Source organism: Pseudochaenichthys georgianus, unplaced genomic scaffold (genome assembly GCF_902827115.2).
Source record: "Pseudochaenichthys georgianus unplaced genomic scaffold, fPseGeo1.2 scaffold_714_arrow_ctg1, whole genome shotgun sequence".
In the NCBI taxonomy this organism is placed as follows: domain Eukaryota; kingdom Metazoa; phylum Chordata; class Actinopteri; order Perciformes; family Channichthyidae; genus Pseudochaenichthys; species Pseudochaenichthys georgianus.
The window spans coordinates 12,888-34,951 of record NW_027263267.1 but is presented as its reverse complement, the minus strand read 5'-3'; the positions used below and the strand labels follow the sequence as shown (position 1 = coordinate 34,951).

General features: G+C 48.0%; 1 protein-coding gene across 1 annotated transcript in view; it reads right to left on the bottom strand.

The window, feature by feature from the left end:
- Positions 1–22,064, bottom strand: part of LOC117443968 (sodium channel protein type 4 subunit alpha B-like) — a 39,784-nt gene that overhangs the window by 5,356 nt on the left and 12,364 nt on the right. The window contains exons 9-21 of the mRNA XM_034079756.2: positions 21,322–21,678; positions 14,222–14,420; positions 13,919–14,133; positions 12,391–12,499; positions 12,086–12,240; positions 10,015–10,188; positions 9,789–9,911; positions 9,315–9,596; positions 6,547–6,600; positions 6,020–6,157; positions 5,821–5,925; positions 4,137–4,407; positions 3,314–3,935 (exon numbers count right to left, since the gene is read on the bottom strand). Of these exons, the coding sequence (XP_033935647.2) occupies positions 3,314–3,935; positions 4,137–4,407; positions 5,821–5,925; positions 6,020–6,157; positions 6,547–6,600; positions 9,315–9,596; positions 9,789–9,911; positions 10,015–10,188; positions 12,086–12,240; positions 12,391–12,499; positions 13,919–14,133; positions 14,222–14,420; positions 21,322–21,678 (2,804 nt within the window). The remainder of the gene's footprint in view (positions 1–3,313; positions 3,936–4,136; positions 4,408–5,820; positions 5,926–6,019; positions 6,158–6,546; positions 6,601–9,314; positions 9,597–9,788; positions 9,912–10,014; positions 10,189–12,085; positions 12,241–12,390; positions 12,500–13,918; positions 14,134–14,221; positions 14,421–21,321; positions 21,679–22,064) is intronic.

Below are 22,064 nucleotides of genomic sequence, written 5' to 3'. Positions count from 1 at the left end.
TATGACCTGTCCTCACCTGTTCTGTATGACCTGTCCTCACCTGTCTGTATGACCTGTCCTCACCTGTCTGTATGACCTGTCCTCACCTGTACTGTATGACCTGTCCTCACCTGTACTGTATGACCTGTCCTCACCTGTCTGTATGACCTGTCCTCACCTGTACTGTATGACCTGTCCTCACCTGTTCTGTATGACCTGTCCTCACCTGTACTGTATGACCTGTCCTCACCTGTACTGTATGACCTGTCCTCACCTGTACTGTATGACCTGTCCTCACCTGTACTGTATGACCTGTCCTCACCTGTATGACCTGTCCTCACCTGTTCTGTATGACCTGTCCTCACCTGTACTGTATGACCTGTCCTCACCTGTACTGTATGACCTGTCCTCACCTGTTCTGTATGACCTGTCCTCACCTGTACTGTATGACCTGTCCTCACCTGTACTGTATGACCTGTCCTCACCTGTTCTGTATGACCTGTCCTCACCTGTACTGTATGAACTGTCCTCACCTGTTCTGTATGAACTGTCCTCATCTGTATGACCTGTCCTCACCTGTACTGTATGACCTGTCCTCACCTGTACTGTATCACCTGTCCTCACCTGTACTGTATCACCTGTCCTCACCTGTTCTGTATCACCTGTCCTCACCTGTACTGTATGACCTGTCCTCATCTGTATGACCTGTCCTCACCTGTACTGTATGAACTGTCCTCACCTGTACTGTATAAACTGTCCTCACCTGTTCTGTATGACCTGTCCTCATCTGTATGACCTTTCCTCACTTGTACTGTATGAACTGTCCTCATCTGTATGACCTGTCCTCACCTGTACTGTATGAACTGTCCTCACCTGTTCTGTATGACCTGTCCTCACCTGTTCTGTATGACCTGTCCTCACCTGTACTGTATGAACTGTCCTCACCTGTTCTGTATGAACTGTCCTCATCTGTATGACCTGTCCTCACCTGTACTGTATGACCTGTCCTCACCTGTACTGTATGAACTGTCCTCACCCGTACTGTATAAACTGTCCTCACCTGTTCTGTATGACCTGTCCTCACCTGTTCTGTATGACCTGTCCTCACCTGTTCTGTATGACCTGTCCTCACCTGTTCTGTATGACCTGTCCTCACCTGTACTGTATGACCTGTCCTCACCTGTTCTGTATGACCTGTCCTCACCTGTACTGTATGAACTGTCCTCACCTGTACTGTATGACCTGTCCTCATCTGTATGACCTGTCCTCATCTGTATGACCTTTCCTCACTTGTACTGTATGAACTGTCCTCATCTGTATGACCTGTCCTCACCTGTACTGTATGAACTGTCCTCACCTGTTCTGTATGACCTGTCCTCACCTGTTCTGTATGACCTGTCCTCACCTGTACTGTATGACCTGTCCTCACCTGTTCTGTATGACCTGTCCTCACCTGTACTGTATGAACTGTCCTCACCTGTACTGTATGACCTGTCCTCACCTGTTCTGTATGACCTGTCCTCATCTGTATGACCTGTCCTCACCTGTACTGTATGAACTGTCCTCACCTGTACTGTATAAACTGTCCTCACCTGTTCTGTATGACCTGTCCTCACCTGTACTGTATGAACTGTCCTCAACCTGTTACTGTATGACCTGTCCTCACCTGTACTGTAGGACCTGTCCTCACCTGTACTGTATGAACTGTCCTCACCTGTACTGTATGACCTGTCCTCACCTGTTCTGTATGACCTGTCCTCAGCTGTATGACCTGTCCTCACCTGTACTGTATGAACTGTCCTCACCTGTACTGTATGACCTGTCCTCACCTGTACTGTATGACCTGTCCTCACCTGTACTGTATGACCTGTCCTCACCTGTTCTGTATGACCTGTCCTCACCTGTACTGTATGACCTGTCCTCACCTGTACTGTATGAACTGTCCTCACCTGTATGACCTGTCCTCACCTGTTCTGTATGACCTTTCCTCATCTGTATGACCTTTCCTCACCTGTTCTGTATGACCTGTCCTCACCTGTTCTGTATGACCTGTCCTCACCTGTACTGTATGAACTGTCCTCACCTATACTGTATGACCTGTCCTCATCTGTATGACCTGTCCTCACCTGTTCTGTATGACCTGTCCTCACCTGTACTGTATGACCTGTCCTCATCTGTATGACCTGTCCTCACCTGTACTGTATGAACTGTGCTCACCTGTTCTGTATGACCTGTCCTCACCTGTACTGTATGAACTGTCCTCACCTGTACTCTATGACCTGTCCTCATCTGTATGACCTTTCCTCACCTGTACTGTATGAACTGTCCTCATCTGTACTGTATGACATGTCCTCACCTGTACTGTATGACCTGTCCTCACCTGTTCTGTATGACCTGTCCTCATCTGTATGACCTTTCCTCACCTGTACTGTATGAACTGTCCTCATCTGTACTGTATGACCTGTCCTCACCTGTACTGTATGACCTGTCCTCACCTGTACTGTATAAACTGTCCTCACCTGTTCTGTATGACCTGTCCTCACCTGTACTGTATGACCTGTCCTCACCTGTACTGTATGACCTGTCCTCACCTGTACTGTATGAACTGTCCTCACCTGTACTGTATGACCTGTCCTCACCTGTACTGTATGAACTGTCCTCACCTGTACTCTATGACCTGTCCTCATCTGTATGACCTTTCCTCACCTGTACTGTATGAACTGTCCTCATCTGTACCGTATGACCTGTCCTCACCTGTACTGTATGACCTGTCCTCACCTGTACTGTATAAACTGTCCTCACCTGTTCTGTATGACCTGTCCTCACCTGTACTGTATGACCTGTCCTCACCTGTACTGTATGACCTGTCCTCACCTGTACTGTATGAACTGTCCTCACCTGATCTGTATGACCTGCCCTCATCTGTATGACCTTTCCTCACCTGTTCTGTATGAACTGTCCTCACCTGTTCTGTATGACCTGTCCTCACCTGTACTGTATGAACTGTCCTCACCTGTACTGTATGACCTGTCCTCATCTGTATGACCTTTCCTCACCTGTTCTGTATGAACTGTCCTCACCTGTTCTGTATGAACTGTGCTCACCTGTTCTGTATGACCTGTCCTCACCTGTACTGTATGACCTGTCCTCACCTGTACTGTATGACCTGTCCTCACCTGTACTGTATGACCTGTCCTCACCTGTTCTGTATGACCTTTCCTCACCTGTTCTGTATGAACTGTCCTCATCTGTATGACCTTTCCTCACCTGTACTATATGAACTGTCCTCACCTGTTCTGTATGAACTGTGCTCATGTGTATGACCTTTCCTCACCTGTACTGTATGAACTGCGAGGCGTCAGGGTCGAACTTCTCCCAGGTCTCGTAGAACATCTCAAAGTCGTCCTCGCACAGCGGGTCCGAGCTCTCCTCAGTGGCCACGTTGAAGTTCTCCAGGATGATGGCGATGTACATGTTGACGACCACGAGGAAGCACATGATGATGTAGGTGGTGAAGAAGATGATGCCCACCCCCGGGCTGCCGCAGTCTCCCCTGACCGGAGAGCCCGGGTGCTCCACGTCGGGGTCGCAGTCGGGGGGCGTGTTCATGATGGGGATCAGCAGCCCGTCCCAGCCGGCAGAGGTGGTGATCATGAACAGACAAATCATGCTGTTCCCAAACGTCTCGAAGTTAAACATGTCATCGATCATCCCCTCCTTCCTCACGTAGGCGAAGTTAGACATGCCGAAGATGGAGAAGATGAACATGATGAGGAAGAGGAGGAGGCCGATGTTAAACAGGGCAGGAAGTGACATCATCAGGGCAAACAGCAGCGTCCGGATCCCTTTGGCTCCACGAATCAGACGGAGCACTCGGCCGATACGAGCCAATCGGATCACTCGGAAGAGTGTGGGCGAAACAAAATATTTCTCTATGATGTCAGCGAGGAGGAGGCCTGCAGGGGGGGGGGGGGTGACGACAGTTGCATCAGAAGGTGCTAAGGGTTTGTTGTTCAGGAACAGTCAAACTGAAATACAACTTTATATTAAGTATTTACAGGAAATAAACCCCCAAAAGTTAAGCGTAACCAAGGCGACGACACAAGACCGTAGGATGATATCACCAGATGACCTCACCAGTGGACCTCAGCACTCACCTACGACGGACAGTATGACGACCACAAAGTCGAAGATGTTCCAGCCCACGGAGAAGTAGTGATGCCGCAGCGCCACCAGCTTCAGGCTGCACTCCCCGGTGAAGACGATGATGAAGGTCAGGTTGACCCAGTACAGGATGGTCTCCTTCTCCTCGCTCTGCTCGTCTGTCTCCACCATCATCGTCACCATGTTGAGGCAGATCAACACCATGATGAAGATGTCGAAGAACTGCGTGGTCACCAGGTCAAACACCAGCGCCTGGAACTTGTTCTGGAGAGACAGGAAGTACACTTTAAAACAGCGGGACAGGAAGTTAAACCTTGAAACAAAGGGACAGGAAGTACAACTTTAAAACAGTGGGACAGGAAGTTCAACTTTACATCAGTGGGACAGGAAGTACAACCTTAAAGCCCCACGGACCCTTCGGCGGGTCCGAAACCACAACATCTGCAAGCAACAGTGTCTGAGGGCTTCTTAATATTCAATAAACTATGAACGTGTCATATCTATGTAACGGGAAGAAACTCAGCTAACTGATGATTTATTTTTTTCTAGCAAAAAAAAGCACGAGGCTAACCTCTGAATTAGCCCTGTGCGAAAAAATCTTAACGCCGTTAGCACAGAACTCTTGGTATACCAATCGATATACTTATTGGATCTGCACAAACAAGCTTAGATAAAATCCTGAGAGTCCACAGATTCTAGAAATATAAGAATCATTACTGAGCGATCAGAACTTGCGACAGGGGAAGCAAATACAGACAACACACGACGTCGCTTTAGGTAGCAAACAACGGAGATATGCTCACCTTAGCTGTTATTCTGATCAAAAGTCGTGTTCAATGGCATTAAAACGAGAGACAACGTGGCTGAAGGTTAATCCATAGGTCATAGCAATGTGTCTGTCACTTTGAAAAAAGTATTGATAATCCATAATTCAATTTTTATGCAAAAATCGGTGAATACAAATTAGCTGCTAATCAATCAATCAATGTTTATTTATAGCCCAATATCACAAATGTTAAATGTGTCTCAGTGGACTTCACAGTTTGTACAGAATATCAGTATGACAATACGACCCTCTGTCCTTAGACCCTCACATCGTACAAGGAAAGGTAGCCACCAGAGTGTGTCGCAGCTCCGGTTTTGGCTATGCGTGTCTCTCACTCCTTATTTGGTAACCAGTGTGTGTATGTGGAACTTTCGAGTGGTTTTCCATTGGCTCCAGCAGTTAAAAAGAGATGTCAATCATCAAAATTGACCAAGGGGGGCCAGAGATAGGTCAAATCCACCCAAATGACCCCAGAAGTGTTTTTTTTGTGCTAAACCTCTAAAAAGTTCAAATGTCACTTGTTTTTGCATCAATCTTGATACAGGGTTAGGGTTAGGGTTAGGGTTAGTACAGGGTACTTCTTATATGTTGTACTTTGGATTCCTAAAGCTTTTAGTCTACCATCCCATCATTCAAGGGTGGTTTTCACTATAAGTAAAAAATAAAAACAATTTGATTGATTCTGACTTTTCTACATCCAGCTCACAGGTTTATCATTGCTTTGAGAACAAAGATTATTAATGTTCCCCTTTCAGAAGATATGGTCATTTGTTCTGGAAATGTCATTTTCGATCCTGAGACCTGAAAAAATGGCTCAGGGCTCAACAGGTTAAAACAGGAAGTGAGCTCACCTCCGGGCGGGGGACGGGCTTCTGAGGCTTCTTGGAGCCCAACTTCTTCATCGCATTGTAATACTTCTTCTGTTCCTCCGTCATGAAAAGGTCTGTCCCACCCATGTGAAGACCAGAAACACAACAGCGACCTCACATTATCAGAGAGTAAATACAGGGAATATAACATATATCAAATAAATACTTTTAAGAAACATATCTTAGATTTCTGCTGGTTGAAGTTGTCGATGATGACTCCGATGAAGAGGTTGAGAGTGAAGAACGAGCCAAAGATTATGAAGATGACGAAGTAAATGTACATGTACAGATTTTCCTCGTACTTCGGCTGGGACTCTACCTACACACACACACACACACACACACACACACACACACACACACACACACACACACACACACACACACACACACACACACACACACACACACACACACACACACACACACACACACACACACACACACACACACACACACACACACACACACACACACACACACACACACACACACACACACACACACACACACACACACACACACACACACACACACACACACACCACACACACACCACACACACACACACACACACACACACACACACACACACACACACACACACACACACACACACACACACACACACACACAAGTATAGTAAATGAGTGTGTATGTGTGTGTGTGTGTGTGTGTGTGTGTGTGTGTGTGTGTGTGTGTACTGACGTCTCTGGAATCCACCGCTGCATACATGATGTCCATCCAGCCTTTAAAGGTGGCCTGGAAGAGAGGAACAGCAGCTGACAACCAAACATCAAACCAACTGTGAGAGGAAACACACTGGGGGGTTCACTGGGAGTTCACTGGGGGTTCACTGGGGGTTCACTGGGGGTTCACTGAGGGTTCACTGGGAGTTCACTGGGGGTTCACTGGGGGGTTCACTGGGGGTTCACTGGGAGTTCACTGGGGGTTCACTGGGAGTTCACTGAGGGTTCACTGGGAGTTCACTGGGGGTTCACTGGGGGGTTCACTGGGAGTTCACTGGGAGTTCACTGGGGGTTCACTGGGAGTTCACTGAGGGTTCACTGGGAGTTCACTGGGAGTTCACTGGGGGTTCACTGGGGGGTTCACTGGGGGTTCACTGGGGGGTTCACTGGGAGTTCACTGGGAGTTCACTGGGGGTTCACTGGGGGGTTCACTGGGGGTTCACTGGGGGGTTCACTGGGAGTTCACTGGGAGTTCACTGGGGGTTCACTGGGAGTTCACTGAGGGTTCACTGGGAGTTCACTGGGAGTTCACTGGGGGTTCACTGGGGGGTTCACTGGGGGTTCACTGGGGGGTTCACTGGGAGTTCACTGGGGGTTCACTGGGGGGTTCACTGGGGGGTTCACTGGGAGTTCACTGGGGGTTCACTGGGAGTTCACTGAGGGTTCACTGGGAGTTCACTGGGAGTTCACTGGGGGTTCACTGGGGGGTTCACTGGGAGTTCACTGGGAGTTCACTGGGGGTTCACTGAGGGTTCACTGGGAGTTCACTGGGAGTTCACTGGGGGTTCACTGGGGGGTTCACTGGGGGTTCACTGGGGGGTTCACTGGGAGTTCACTGGGAGTTCACTGGGGGTTCACTGGGGGGTTCACTGGGGGTTCACTGGGGGGTTCACTGGGAGTTCAATGGGAGTTCACTGGGGGTTCACTGGGGGGTTCACTGGGGGTTCACTGGGGGGTTCACTGGGAGTTCACTGGGGGTTCACTGGGGGGTTCACTGGGGGGTTCACTGTGGGGTTCACTGGGAGTTCACTGGGGGGTTCACTGGGGGTTCACTGGGAGGTTCACTGGGGGGTTCACTGGGGGTTCACTGGGAGTTCACTGGGGGGTTCACTGGGGGTTCACTGGGAGTTCACTGGGGGGTTCACTGGGGGGTTCACTGGGAGTTCACTGGGGGGTTCACTGGGGGGTTCACTGGGGGTTCACTGGGGGGTTCACTGGGGGTTCACTGGGGGGTTCACTGGGGGTTCACTGGGAGTTCACTGGGGGGTTCACTGGGGGTTCACTGGGAGTTCACTGGGGGTTCACTGAGGGTTCACTGGGAGTTCACTGGGAGTTCACTGGGGGTTCACGGGGGGTTCACTGGGGGGTTCACTGGGAGTTCACTGAGGGTTCACTGAGGGTTCACTGGGAGTTCACTGGGAGTTCACTGGGAGTTCACTGAGGGTTCACTGGGAGTTCACTGGGGAGTTCACTGGGGGTTCACTGGGAGTTCACTGAGGGTTCACTGGGAGTTCACTGGGAGTTCACTGGGGGGTTCACTGGGGGGTTCACTGGGAGTTCACTGGGAGTTCACTGGGGGTTCACTGGGAGTTCACTGAGAGTTCACTGGGAGTTCACTGGGGGTTCACTGGGAGTTCACTGAGGGTTCACTGGGAGTTCACTGGGAGTTCACTGGGGGTTCACTGGGAGTTCACTGAGGGTTCACTGGGAGTTCACTGGGAGTTCACTGGGGGTTCACTGGGGGGTTCACTGGGAGTTCACTGGGGGTTCACTGGGAGTTCACTGGGAGTTCACTGGGGGGTTCACTGGGGGTTCACTGGGAGTTCACTGGGAGTTCACTGGGGGTTCACTGGGGGGTTCACTGGGGGTTCACTGGGGGGTTCACTGGGGGGTTCACTGGGAGTTCACTGGGGGGTTCACTGGGGGTTCACTGGGAGTTCACTGGGGGGTTCACTGGGGGTTCACTGGGAGTTCACTGGGGGGTTCACTGGGGGTTCACTGGGGGGTTCACTGGGAGTTCACTGGGGGGTTCACTGGGAGTTTACTGGGAGTTCACTCGGAGTTCACTGGGGGTTCACTGGGGGGTTCACTGGGGGGTTCACTGGGGGGTTCACTGGGAGTTCACTGGGGGGTTCACTGGGGGTTCACTGGGAGTTCACTGGGGGGTTCACTGGGGGTTCACTGGGAGTTCACTGGGGGGTTCACTGAGAGTTCACTGAGGGTTCACTGGGAGTTCACTGGGAGTTCACTGGGAGTTCACTGGGGGTTCACTGGGAGTTCACTGAGGGTTCACTGGGGGGTTCACTGGGAGTTCACTGGGGGTTCACTGGGAGTTCACTGAGGGGTTCACTGGGGATTCACTGAGGGTTCACTGGGGGGTTCACTGGAAGTTCACTGGGGGGTTCACTGGGAGTTCACTGGGGGGTTCACTGGGGGTTCACTGGGAGTTCACTGGGGGGTTCACTGGGGGGTTCACTGGGAGTTCACTGAGGGGTTCACTGGGGATTCACTGAGGGTTCACTGGGGGGTTCACTGGGGGGTTCACTGGAAGTTCACTGGGGGGTTCACTGGAAGTTCACTGGGGGGTTCACTGGGTGGTTCACTGGGGGTTCACTGGGGAGTTCACTGGGAGTTCACTGGGAGTTCACTGGGAGTTCACTTACCCTAATCCTCACACCCTTTTTCACCTTTCATGACTCACTTCGTATTTCACCTGTGATGACTCACCACCTGCAGCAGCGACAGGTATCCCATCCCCACGTTGTCGTAGTTCACCTTGACGTTCCTCCAGCGCACCTGGCTGCCGGCCTCCATCAGAGACAGACACTCGCTGCGGTTGTTGATATCCTCCGGCTGAAATATCTCCTCAGACGTCTCGTTGAAACAGTAATAGAACTTCCCTGCGAACAGGTTGACCCCCATGATGCTGAAGATCAGCCAGAAGATCAGACACACGAGCAGCACGTTGAATATGGAGGGGATTGCCCCGACCAGAGCGTTCACCACCACCTGGGGGGACATATAGACAGGTCAGACGGACATGTTCAGAGAGAGATGGGTTCATAGAGACAGGTCAGACAGACAGGTTCAGAGAGACGGGTCAGAGAGAAAGTGGGGAGTCAGGTCAGAGAGACAGGTTCATATCGACATGGGGGGGGGGGGGGGGGGTCAGAGAGACGGGTCAGACAGACAGGTTCACACCCTCATGCCCTCGAAGCGGGACAGGGCCCTCAGGGGTCTCAGGGCCCTCAGCGTCCTCAGAGACTTTATGGCTCCGAGTTCCGAGTATCCCAGGATGTTGGCCGTCAGAGACACCAGAGACACCTGAGAGACAGACAGGTGAGGACATCAGCAGAGAAACAGCTGAGAGACAGACAGGTGAGGACATCAGCAGAGAAACAGCTGAGAGACAGACAGGTATCCTTACGTCCACGATGAGGAAGTCCAGCCAGCACCAGGCATTGGTGAAGTAGGTCTTGAATCCGTAGGCGACCCACTTGAGGAGCATCTCCACCACAAAGACATAGGTGAAGACCTGGTCTGCGTACTCCAGGACCGTCTTGATGACCTGCCGCTGCTCCAGGTAAATGTCCTCGAACGCCTGGACAGAGACACAGTCATCCCCATGCAGCAGTCTGGCCATATAGAGGTGCAGGAAGGAGACCCTGGACATGAGTCAGCATTATGAGATCTAAAACCTGGACATGAGTCATCACTTCGTGTCCCCTGGTCTGGAGGTCATTGGTTCTCTGAATGTGTTTTTGGTTATTATCCTCAAATAAGGTCTGTGGTCAACAGAAGCTGAAGATATTTAAACGTTTTATTCTACCACATAAATTACGTCAGTGGGTTTAAAAACAGAGGTTGATAACAGGTGTCTAAATGAGACGACTAAACGTCATCACGCCCAACATTAGTGACGTGAAGTCATGTGACCGTGCTGTAGCTCCTTTATAGCCCAATATTAGCCTCCTTTTGCTTAGCGGTGGTGACGTGAAGTCATGTGACCGTGCTTTAGTTCCTTTATAGCCCAACATTAGCCTCCTTTAGCTTAGCGGTGATGACGTAAAGTCATGTGACTGTGCTTTAGTTCCTTTATAGCCCAACATTAGCCTCCTTTAGCTTAGCGGTGGTGAAGTCATGTGACCGTGCTGTAGTTCCTTTATAGCCCAATATTAGCCTCCTTTAGCTTAGCGGTGATGACGTAAAGTCATGTGACTGTGCTTTAGTTCCTTTATAGCCCAACATTAGCCTCCTTTAGCTTAGCGGTGATGACGTAAAGTCATGTGACTGTGCTTTAGTTCCTTTATAGCCCAACATTAGCCTCCTTTAGCTTAGCGGTGATGACGTAAAGTCATGTGACTGTGCTTTAGTTCCTTTATAGCCCAATATTAGCCTCCTTTAGCTTAGCGGTGATGACGTAAAGTCATGTGACTGTGCTTTAGTTCCTTTATAGCCCAATATTAGCCTCCTTTAGCTTAGCGGTGATGACGTAAAGTCATGTGACTGTGCTTTAGTTCCTTTATAGCCCAACATTAGCCTCCTTTAGCTTAGCGGTGATGACGTGAAGTCATGTGACCGTGCTTTAGTTCCTTTATAGCCCAACATTAGCCTCCTTTAGCTTAGCGGTGATGACGTAAAGTCATGTGACTGTGCTTTAGTTCCTTTATAGCCCAACATTAGCCTCCTTTAGCTTAGCGGTGGTGAAGTCATGTGACCGTGCTGTAGTTCCTTTATAGCCCAACATTAGCCTCCTTTAGCTTAGCAGTGGTGGCGTGAAGTCATGTGACCGTGCTGTAGTTCCTTTATAGCCCAACATTAGCCGCCTTTAGCTTAGCGGTGGTGCCGTGAAGTCATGTGACCGTGCTGTAGTTCCTTTATATAATGTTAGCTTCTTACTTCAGAAATCATAAAGTGGTGTTAAAATGTGGTGATTATCCTGCTGAACTAAACATGTAAGTATCAGAAATGTGCGTTTCATTAGGACTCTGTAAATATCTCACCTGTGTGATATGAGGCAGCCATGTTAGTAATCAGAATATCAGCCATGTATGTAGTCCACTGTAAGCCATGTTTGTAGTCCACTGTTAGCCATGTTAGTAGCTCTGAGGTCACTGACGGCCATCTTGTCTCCACAGGTTAGTATTCACACTGCACGCACTCCTGAGAAGCAATCAGATCTGACCTGCTCAGTCATGGATCAGATCAGACAGACCATTCAGCATCGAGGCAGCAGAGTTTCAAAAAACATTTCAAACATGCTTCCCAAAGTAAAAATAAAAACAACAAAATGCAAATCAGACCCTCATCAACGCTGAAGGTAAAATACGTGATGCATGAATATATATGATAATAATGTATAATAACTTACAATCAGTTATATAATCGTGTATAATTGATCTAACAATATTCAATAATGTACTATCTAACTATGTGCAATCATGCATATAATGTATATAAATCTAAAATAATTTACAAGGATATCTAATAATCCTCACCAGAGCTCCACTGCTCATCAGGATCATGAAGATGATGAACGTCTCGAAGTAGTTGTGCTCCACGATGAAGAAGCAGGTTCTCCTGACGTCAGCCCAGACCCTCCCTCGACCCACGGATGTGTCTATGTCCAGGAACGGACAGCGGCCATAACACTCTGAAACACATGAACATCATCAGGTCCCCGCTTCCTCTTTCAGAACCCCATTCACCTTCCTGATCATTTCTGAATAAATATAACGGTTACACAAGTGAGTGTGTGTATGTGTGTGTGTGTGTGTGTGTGTGTGTGTGTGTGTGTGTGTACTGTCAGTGAAGCAGTCCTCAGGTGTGTTTTCATCATGCTCTTCTTCCTCCTCTTCCTCCTGAACATCAGGAGGTCTCTGCACTGTGCTGCACACAGACGACTCGTCACCCTGCAAACACATCAGTTCTTTATGTATATATATAAATATAAATCACCAACAGTGTCACCAGCAAAGCCCCCCCCATCACATCTCCTCCTCCATGCTTCACGGTGGGACCACACATGCAGAAACCATCCGTTCACCTTCTCTGCGCCTCACAAAGACACGGAGGTTGGAACCAAAAATAAAAAATGTGGACTCATCAGACCAAAGTGCAGATTTCCACTTTCTAATGTCCAGTCCTTGTGTTTCTGGGCCTAAACAATTCTCTTCTACTTGATGCAGTGGATCTTTGCAGGAACATGAAGGCCTGATTCACACAGTCTCCTCTGAACAGTGGATGCTGAGATGTGTCTGCTACTTGAGCTCTGTGATCATTAGGGATGGGTATCGTTAAGGTTTAAACGGTACTACTACTTTTATCGATACCGATTATCGATCCGGTCCTTTAACGGTACATGTATCGGTTCTTTTGAAAAAGGTAAATTAACTAAACAAATTGTGAATTGCCCCACCCCCTCGCACACAGACGGGGGAGAAAGATCTCTCGTCTGGATTGGAAAGATAGAAAATACATCAGAGATGCATTTTTTTCTTTTTGGGCATTAGAAACAAAATTGACGACACTAAAACTGCAATATAATGTTTGTGTAGCATAATACATGATATCTTTTTTAAATGTCTTGAGTATCGATAAAAATACCGATAATGTCGGAGCTTAACGGTGCCACGGTCTTTAATAAGTCAGCCCCGGGGCCCCTTTAATACCGGGGCTCGGTACCCATCCCTAGTGATCATATATGTTGGCTCTTATCTGAGGTGCTTTAATTTGTGGTTTCTGAGGCTGGTAACTCTGATGTATTGATCCTCTGAGTAGAGGTAACTCTGATGTATTATTCGAGTTGAGTGGTTCTTGCTATAATACGGATTACAGCAGCAGTCAAATAGGGCTTTCCACTGTGCACTAACCCTACCTCTGCACAACAAAACTGATGCTCTCAAACACATTCAGAAGGCAAGTCATTCCACACATTGACTCTTGACAAGGCCCACGTGTTAATAGAAAACCATTCCAGCGGACGACCTCATGAAGCTGACTGAGAGAAGCCCAGAGTGAGCAAAGCTGTCATCAAGGCAACAGGGGCTGTTTTGAAGAATCTAAAATAAAAATCATATTCTGGATTTTTTTTAACACTTTTTTGTTAACTAGATAATTCCATATGTGTTCTTTCATAGTTTTGGTGTTTCAGTATTAATCTACAAAGAAGAAAACATTTAAATAAATAACAAACTTAAAATTAGAAGTTGTGTCCAAACTTTTGACTGGTAGTGTATATATATGTATACACAACATATATATACATATATGTATATAGTACATATATGTATATATATATGTATATATATATATACACACATGCAGATTACCTGGGAGCCCTCATCGTCGTCCTCTTCGTCGTCCTCTTCGTCGTCGTTGTCCCACGACTCGAGGTCTGACTCGGCCTCTGCGATGGGGACCCTTAGCAACGGGAGGCTGTGGTAGTTGCTGGTCAGGTTGCCACGGTTACAGCCGTGGGGTTCAGAGTTGATGAATGTCAGATCCAAGGAGTCCTTGGTCTGCTGGTCCTCCTCTTCATCCCTCACTAACAGAGAGATCACAATACCACAGTATCAGGACCTCATCTGGGATCCAGACTCATAACACACATTTAAACAAAGAGAAACCCTCACCACTGCGGTCTGGGCTCACGTGGTTCTTCTTTCCCATTAAAGTAAAGATCTGTTCCAAGGCCCACGTCTTCAGCCAGGACACAGCCCTGTTTATCCGGTTTATGGAGATCTGCAAGTTGTTTTCTCCTTCCTCCTCTGGGGCCGCCAGATTATCCCCGCTGAAAGAGCTCAGCAACAAGGCCAGGAACAGATTCAGGACCTGAAGCAAGAACAGGAACACAGTTGTTACGTTCCAACTAGGGGAAGAGGAAAGTAACATACACCAGTATGGAAAGAGTAATAATTATAATAAGTTGTATTATATAGCAGGTTAAACAAAACGGTAGGCAAACAGCCGGGAACAAACAAAGGGGCCAAAAGGGCGTAGGTTTTACTGAGGAGCAAACAAAAGGAGGACTCTAAACAAGGGAGCCTAATCAACTACAAAGGAATATCCACAATAAACAAAATAACCCTCACTATCACAGTGGTACAACTAACAAAGGAGCTGTAAGCAAACACAGCGACACTACAGAACAACAGTCAAAGTGAAGCTAAGACAAGTCTAATACCACAGGAGTTAACCACTGTTAACACACAAACGAAGAGCACGTAGCAAGAGGCGTCTGTTCCCATAACAGAGCCTGCAGAGTGATAATCGGTCACAGGCTTTAAAGTCATCTCCAGCAGGTGTGCGCCGTCTGTGTGCTGCGATTGGAGTGCGTCAGGCCCGGCGTGCTCCAATCACAATCTTCGGGGGGGCGGACCAGGAGATGGCAGCCAATGACGTCGGAGCAACCGCACAGCTCATTTACATCGACACAGAACAGAGTTAATACAGTTAAGACGACCAGGAAGGCGGTAGCCGTAACACTCCCCCCGTTAAGACACAAACCCACAGGTGTTGTGAAACTAAACACACTAATGACCCTATCTAATAACACACACGAACATCACTAAACCAACCTGGACAAATTATCTGCCAACACATTCTCTGAGCCCTGTTTAAGACGGATGTCTTATGTTGTAGTCCCGCACGATCAGAGCCCATCGCATGAAACGCTGATTGTGCTTGTACACGCTAGAGCAGAATGTGAAGGGATCGTAACAATTACACATGACAATTGGCCAAAAGCTAGATCCCACACAAATCTCAAAATAACGTAAAGCTAACAACATAACGAAGAGGACTAGCTGATAACCTAGTAGACACTCTCGAATTACCGGGAGAGTCGGTCTGTCGGGAGACGTGTCTGAGCCGGCGTGTTGCGCTAGTCTCACGATATCCTCATGAGGAGAGGAAGCCACCATTTCTGGCTTCTTCTCGGACACAGCTTCATCTGAAAGCACCGGCACAAACACAGGATCAGACAATGAGACATCAGAGCCACTTGTACACGCCTGTGTGCGTGTGTGTGTAATCAGGCCAATGCCTTTTGGCTGGGACATATTCTGCCGCTGTTCTTTACGCTTCAGAGCTACACAGTTGGCGATGACATGTCCAGGTTGGTGACAGTAAAAGCACTCTTTCTCCTCTCTTGTTACTTTATACATATTTAACGGCTCAGTAAATGGTGCGGCGGACACACGGCGTGACCTCTCAGTAAAGACAGGGGAAAACACGGATTTATGCATCAGCACATATTCATCGGCTAACACAACAGCAGCAGAGAGGGAATTTACTTTTTGCTCATTTAGGTATACCACAATGCGATCAGGCAAACATCTCTTGAACTCCTCCAACATGATCAATTCCCTCAGAGCAGAATAATCCTCCGCTTTACATGACGTAACCCACATGGTAAACAACATTCCCTTTTCTCTAGCAAACTCCACGTGTGTTTGGTTAGGACCATTCCTATGATGTCTACACTTCTGTCTGTACGCTTCGGGAACTAATTCATACACCCTGAGAATGGCAACCTTCACCGAGTCATACTGTAGGCTGCCCTCTAACGAAAGAGCTGCAACTGCTTCCTGAGCTTTTCCATATAGTTTACACTGTAGCAACAGAGCCCAAACTTCAGCAGGCCACCGCAACGCTGTAGCAATGCGCTCGAAGGCACCAAAATAGGCATCCACCTCAGTCTCACGGAAGGTTGGCACAAGCGTAATGTTTCTACTCATGTCAAAGGCAGGTGGATGAGAGGTAGATGGCAAGTTTCTTCTGGCATAATTAAAAGCACCGGATGCGCGCAGTTGTGAGTCTAGCTCCAGTTGATGCATCCTGACTTCCTTGTCTGCCTCAATTTCCAGCCTACGCACCTCTAGCTGGAACTGTGTCTGCCTCTCCTTATCCGACCGCCTCCAACTGGAGACGTGCGAGACGGACCTTAAGTTTACTCCCTTGCCGGGAGTCTGGGCTGCCAGGAGATGGTGGATTGTAGCGAGGCGACATGGACGGTGCTTCACACTGCCCGCCGCCCTCACCGTCACCACCCTCTACCTGAGCAACTGAAGGCTCCGCCTCAGACTTCTGTTGTCTCCCAGCTTCAGACAGGACATTGAATGCAGCGAACTCAGCTTGTACAGGCAGCACCAGAATACCCCTTTCAACCAACTCATCCACCTACAAAGCCTTTAATTCTTTTTTTAATAACTGTTTTGCCACTGTGAGACTGAAATGTTGTGCTATCTCATACAAATTGTCCTTAAGACACCGGTCTAGCTGCTCATAAGAAGGACAGCCTAAAAAAGTCTCAAATTCAAAAAGTGCCATACTCAGCTAAAATTGCTATTTTAAAACCACTTATAACCCCAGGAATGAAGTTATTTATCCCCATTTGTTACGTTCCCTACTGGGCTAGGGGAACCAAAGGGAAGTAACACAAATATAAAATGACCAGGCGAGAGAAAAATGAGATGATACTGTCAACACAGTTAAGACCTGAAGCAAGAACCAGAACACAGTTAGGACCTGAAGCAAGAACCAGAACACAGTTAGGACCTGAAGCAAGAACAGGAACACAGTTAGGACCTGAAGCAAGAACCGCAACACAGTTAGGACCTGAAGCAAGAACAGGAACACAGTAAGGACCTGCAGCAAGAACAGTAACACAGTTAGGACCTGAAGCAAGAAAAGTAACACAGTTACGACTTGAAGCAAGGACAGGAACACAGTAAGGACCTGAAGCAAGAACCGCAACACAGTTAGGACCTGAAGCAAGAACAGGAACACAGTAAGGACCTGCAGCAAGAACAGTAACACAGTTAGGACCTGAAGCAAGAAAAGTAACACAGTTACGACTTGAAGCAAGGACAGGAACACAGTAAGGACCTGAAGCAAGAACAGGAACACAGTTAGGACCTGAAGCAAGAACAGGAACACAGTTAGGACCTGAAGCAAGAAGCGGAACACAGTAAGGACCTGAAGCAAGAACAGGAACACAGTTAGGACCTGAAGCAAGAACAGGAACACAGTTAGGACCTGAAGCAAGAAAAGGAACACAGTTACGACTTGAAGCAAGGACAGGAACACAGTAAGGACCTGAAGCAAGAACCGGAACACAGTTAGGACCTGAAGCAAGAACAGGAACACAGTAAGGACCTGAAGCAAGAACAGGAACACAGTAAGGACCTGAAGCAAGAACAGGAACACAGTTAGGACCTGAAGCAAGAACAGGAACACAGTAAGGACCTGAAGCAAGAACAGGAACACAGTTAGGACCTGAAGCAAGAACAGGAACTCAGTAAGGACCTGAAGCAAGAACAGGAACAGAGTAAGGACCTGAAGCAAGAACAGGAACACAGTAAGGACCTGAAGCAAGAACAGGAACACAGTAAGGACCTGAAGCAAGAACAGGAACACAATTAGGACCTGAAGCAAGAAAAGGAACACAGTTACGACTTGAAGCAAGGACAGGAACACAGTAAGGACCTGAAGCAAGAACCGGAACACAGTTAAGACCTGAAGCAAGAACAGGAACACAGTAAGGACCTGAAGCAAGAACAGGAACACAGTTAGCCAGTTAAGCCCCAAGTCTGTTTTTCAGGTCTCAGGCTCACAAATGACATTCCCAGAACAAATGACTATATCTTCACTTCTAAAAGGGATACATTAATAATCTTTTTTCTCAAAGCAATGATAAACCTGTGAGTTAAATGTAGAATAGTGTAGTTATGCTAAAACAATGTCGGACACCCTAATCTTCTCTGGTCCCCTCCCCAATCTGATCAATGATGACATGTATAGCCGCATGTCATCATTTCACACCAGGTCCTTATTCAGAATTCTTATCTGAATTCTCTGAGTTTTGATCAACTTTGGTTCTTAAAACAGACAAAGTAATTATCGTAGGTGACTTTAATATTCATGTTGACGATGACAAAAATAGCCTTACTGTTGCATTTAACTCTATATTAGATTCTGTTGGTTTCTGTCAGAGTGTAAATAAACCAACCCACTGCTATAATCACACTCTCCACCTTGTTCTGACTTATGGTATTGAAATTGAGCAACTATTAGTCGAACCGCATAATCCTGCTTTATCCGACCATTTCTTAGTAACTTTTGAAGTACTATTACGAGACTACAAAGCCTTAGTCAAAAGCTCCTGCAGCAGAAACCTATCTGTTAGTGCTATAGCCACATTTAAGGAAGCGATTCCACCAATACTTAACTCGATAGCATGTCTGCATGTGGGGGAGGAAACTTATACAAAATGTACACCACCCCAAATTGATCATATATGTTACTCGTAGAAACAAAATGAATGACCTCTTGACCAGTATAGTGTTATCAACAGCTCCCGGAATCGTAAGTTCTAATATTACACTAGATAGTAAACTAGAATGCTTTTCAGCCATAAACCTTGAACAATTAAATTCAATGATTCTCTCTTCTAAACCATCAACGTGTAGACCTAATTCCAACTAAGCTGTTGAAGGAAGTTTTTCCATTAATTAGCACTTCTTTATTACATATTATGAATATGTCTTTATTATCAGGCTATGCTAGGATGTTATAAACTACAGGCCTGTCTCTCTCCTCCCGTTCCTGTCTAAAACACTTGAACGCGCTGTCTTTAAACAACTCTCCTGTTATCTCCATCAGAACAACCTTCTGGATCCGCACCAGTCTGGTTTCAAGGCAGGTTACTCCACAGAAACTGCCCTCCTTGCTGTCACTGAGGAACTGCACACTGCCAAAGCAGCCTCCCTCTCCTCTGTCCTCATCCTGTTGGACCTGTCTGCTGCATTCGACACGGTGAATCATCAGATCCTCCTTCACACTCTCCAAGAACTTGGAGTTTCAGGCTCGGCACTTTCCCTCCTCACCTCATACCTCAAAGACCGTACCTACAGGGTAACTTGGAGAGGGTCAGAGTCCGACCATTGTCAATTAACTACAGGGGTCCCTCAGGGCTCTGTTCTTGGTCCCCTCCTCTTCTCCCTGTACACAAACTAACTCAGATCTGTCATTAGCCCGCATGTTTTTTCATACCACTGCTACGCTGACGACACCCAATGAGTCCTGCCCTTCCCCCGCTCAGAGACCCAGGTCGTCGCTCGCATCTCTGCTCTAGCTGACATCTCTCAGTGGATGTCTGATCATCACCTCAAGCTCAACCTTGACAAGTCTGAACTGCTTTTCCTTCCGGGAACAGATTGTCCCACTCTTGACCTGACAATCAACATCGGCCCCTCTGTTGTTTCCCCGACCCAGACTGCAAGGACTCTGGGTGTGACCCTCGATAACAACCTGTCCTTCACTGCAAACATCGCTGCTACAACCCGCTGCTGCAGATACATGCTTTACAACATCAGGAGGATGCGTCCCCAGCTGACCCAGAGAGCCACGCAGGTTCTGGTCCAGGCTCTCGTCATCTCACGCCTAGACTACTGCAACTCCCTCCTGGCTGGTCTACCTGCATGTGCCATCCGACCTCTGCAGCTCCTCCAGAATGCAGCGGCTTGCCTGGTCTTCAACCTTCCTAAATGTTCCCACACCACGCCGCTCCTCCGCTCCCTCCACTGGCTTCCGGTAACTGCTAGAATCCACTTCAAGACACTGGTACTTGCATACCATGCTGCGAATGGATCCAGGACATGGTTAAACCGTACACCCCAGCACGTGCACTCCGCTCTGCATCAGCCAAACGACTCGCTGCACCCTCGCTGCGAAGGGGACCCAAGTTCCCATCAGCAGAAACACGTGGGTTTGCTATCCTGGCTCCAAAATGGTGGAATGAGCTCCCCATTGACATCAGGACAGCAGAAAGCTTACACACCTTCCAGACTGAAAACTCATCTCTTTCGATTCCACTTTGAGCGATATAATTACTAACAAAGCACTTATATACTAATAAAGGACTAGCTTACCTAAAGCCAGTTTAGTAGCACTTGAAATGTTTTGGCTCTATGAAGCCTGATGTACTTTATGATTCTGTTTTCTTCTAGTTTGTATCTTCTTGGTCGAATGCACTTATTTTAAGTCGCTCTGGATAAAAGCCTCAGCCAAATGCAATGTAATGTAATGTAACATGATTCATGACAACCTGTGCAGCCCATGTATTGATTCCATCCGATAGATGCTTTAATACAAAACTAAACGTCTGCCTGCTTTTCGCAATGATCAATAACAGCAAACGGATGGTCAAAGTAAGGTACAAATAAACAGAATCACACGAAGCCTGGTTAGTGTTGCCTGACTTTATAACGTTTTTTTTGTGTAATAAGTGTGTGGTTACATTCTAGTCACTTTGCTTGTTACACATTTCATTTGCCGTACTCGCCATAAACTGTTGCTCAGGTTGATCCCGCCCCTGCCCCTGCCCCTGCCTCCGCCTCCGACGTAAGCGGTTTTTGCTTCTAGACCGAAACAATTTTGGTGCTTGAAAAGCACCGGGTTTTGGAGCTTAGAGCCGGCTCCGCTGCGGTGTGAACAGGAAAAAACGGTGCTTTTCAGGCTCTAGCTCTGAACCGGCCAAGGAACCGCGTTGGTGTGAAAGCCCCAATAGTGAGGGCTGGTTCAGACTGACCCGGGACCATCTCCCCCCGAAGACATTATTGCATAACACCAGTCTGTAGTGAACTGGTTGTATCTTCAATCTCTGTAACTGCGCCGACTGACAATAAAAAAACATTGAATCTAATCTTAAGCTTTAGTTCTTCTGACTCACCACCAGGTTTCCAATGACCATCACCATCATGAAGACGATGAGACACATGGTCTGATCCGAGACCTCCATGCAGTCCCACATGGTCTCGATCCACTCCCCACACAGGACCCTGAAGATGATGAGGAAGGCGTGGAAGAAGTCCGTCATGTGCCATCGGGGGAGTACACAGTCCTTGTCTATACGGCAGACACACTCTTTGTAGTTTTTCCCAAACAGCTGCATCCCAACCACCGCGAAAATGAAGACAATGATGGCCAGGACCAGCGTCAGGTTCCCCAGAGCACCCACAGAGTTACCAATGATCTTTATCAGCATGTTCAGTGTGGGCCACGACTTAGCCAGCTTAAAGACCCGCATCTGAAGACAGGGAGACAGGGGAGAGACAAGTGAGAGACAGGGGAGAGACAGGGGTGAGAAATGTGAATGGTGAGGGACAGGGGAGAGACAGGGGAGAGACAGGTGAGAGACAGGTGAGAGACAGGGGAGAGACAGGGGAGAGACAGGGGAGAGACAGGTGAGAGACAGGGGAGAGACAGGGGAGAGACAGATGAGAGACAGGTGAGAGACAGGTGAGAGACAGGTGAGAGGCAGGTGAGAGGCAGGGGAGAGACAGGGGAGAGACAGGTGAGAGACAGGGGAGAGACAGGTGAGAGACAGGGGAGAGACAGGTGAGAGACAGGTGAGAGGCAGGTGAGAGACAGGGGAGAAACAGGGGAGAGACAGTGGAGAGACAGGGGAGAGAC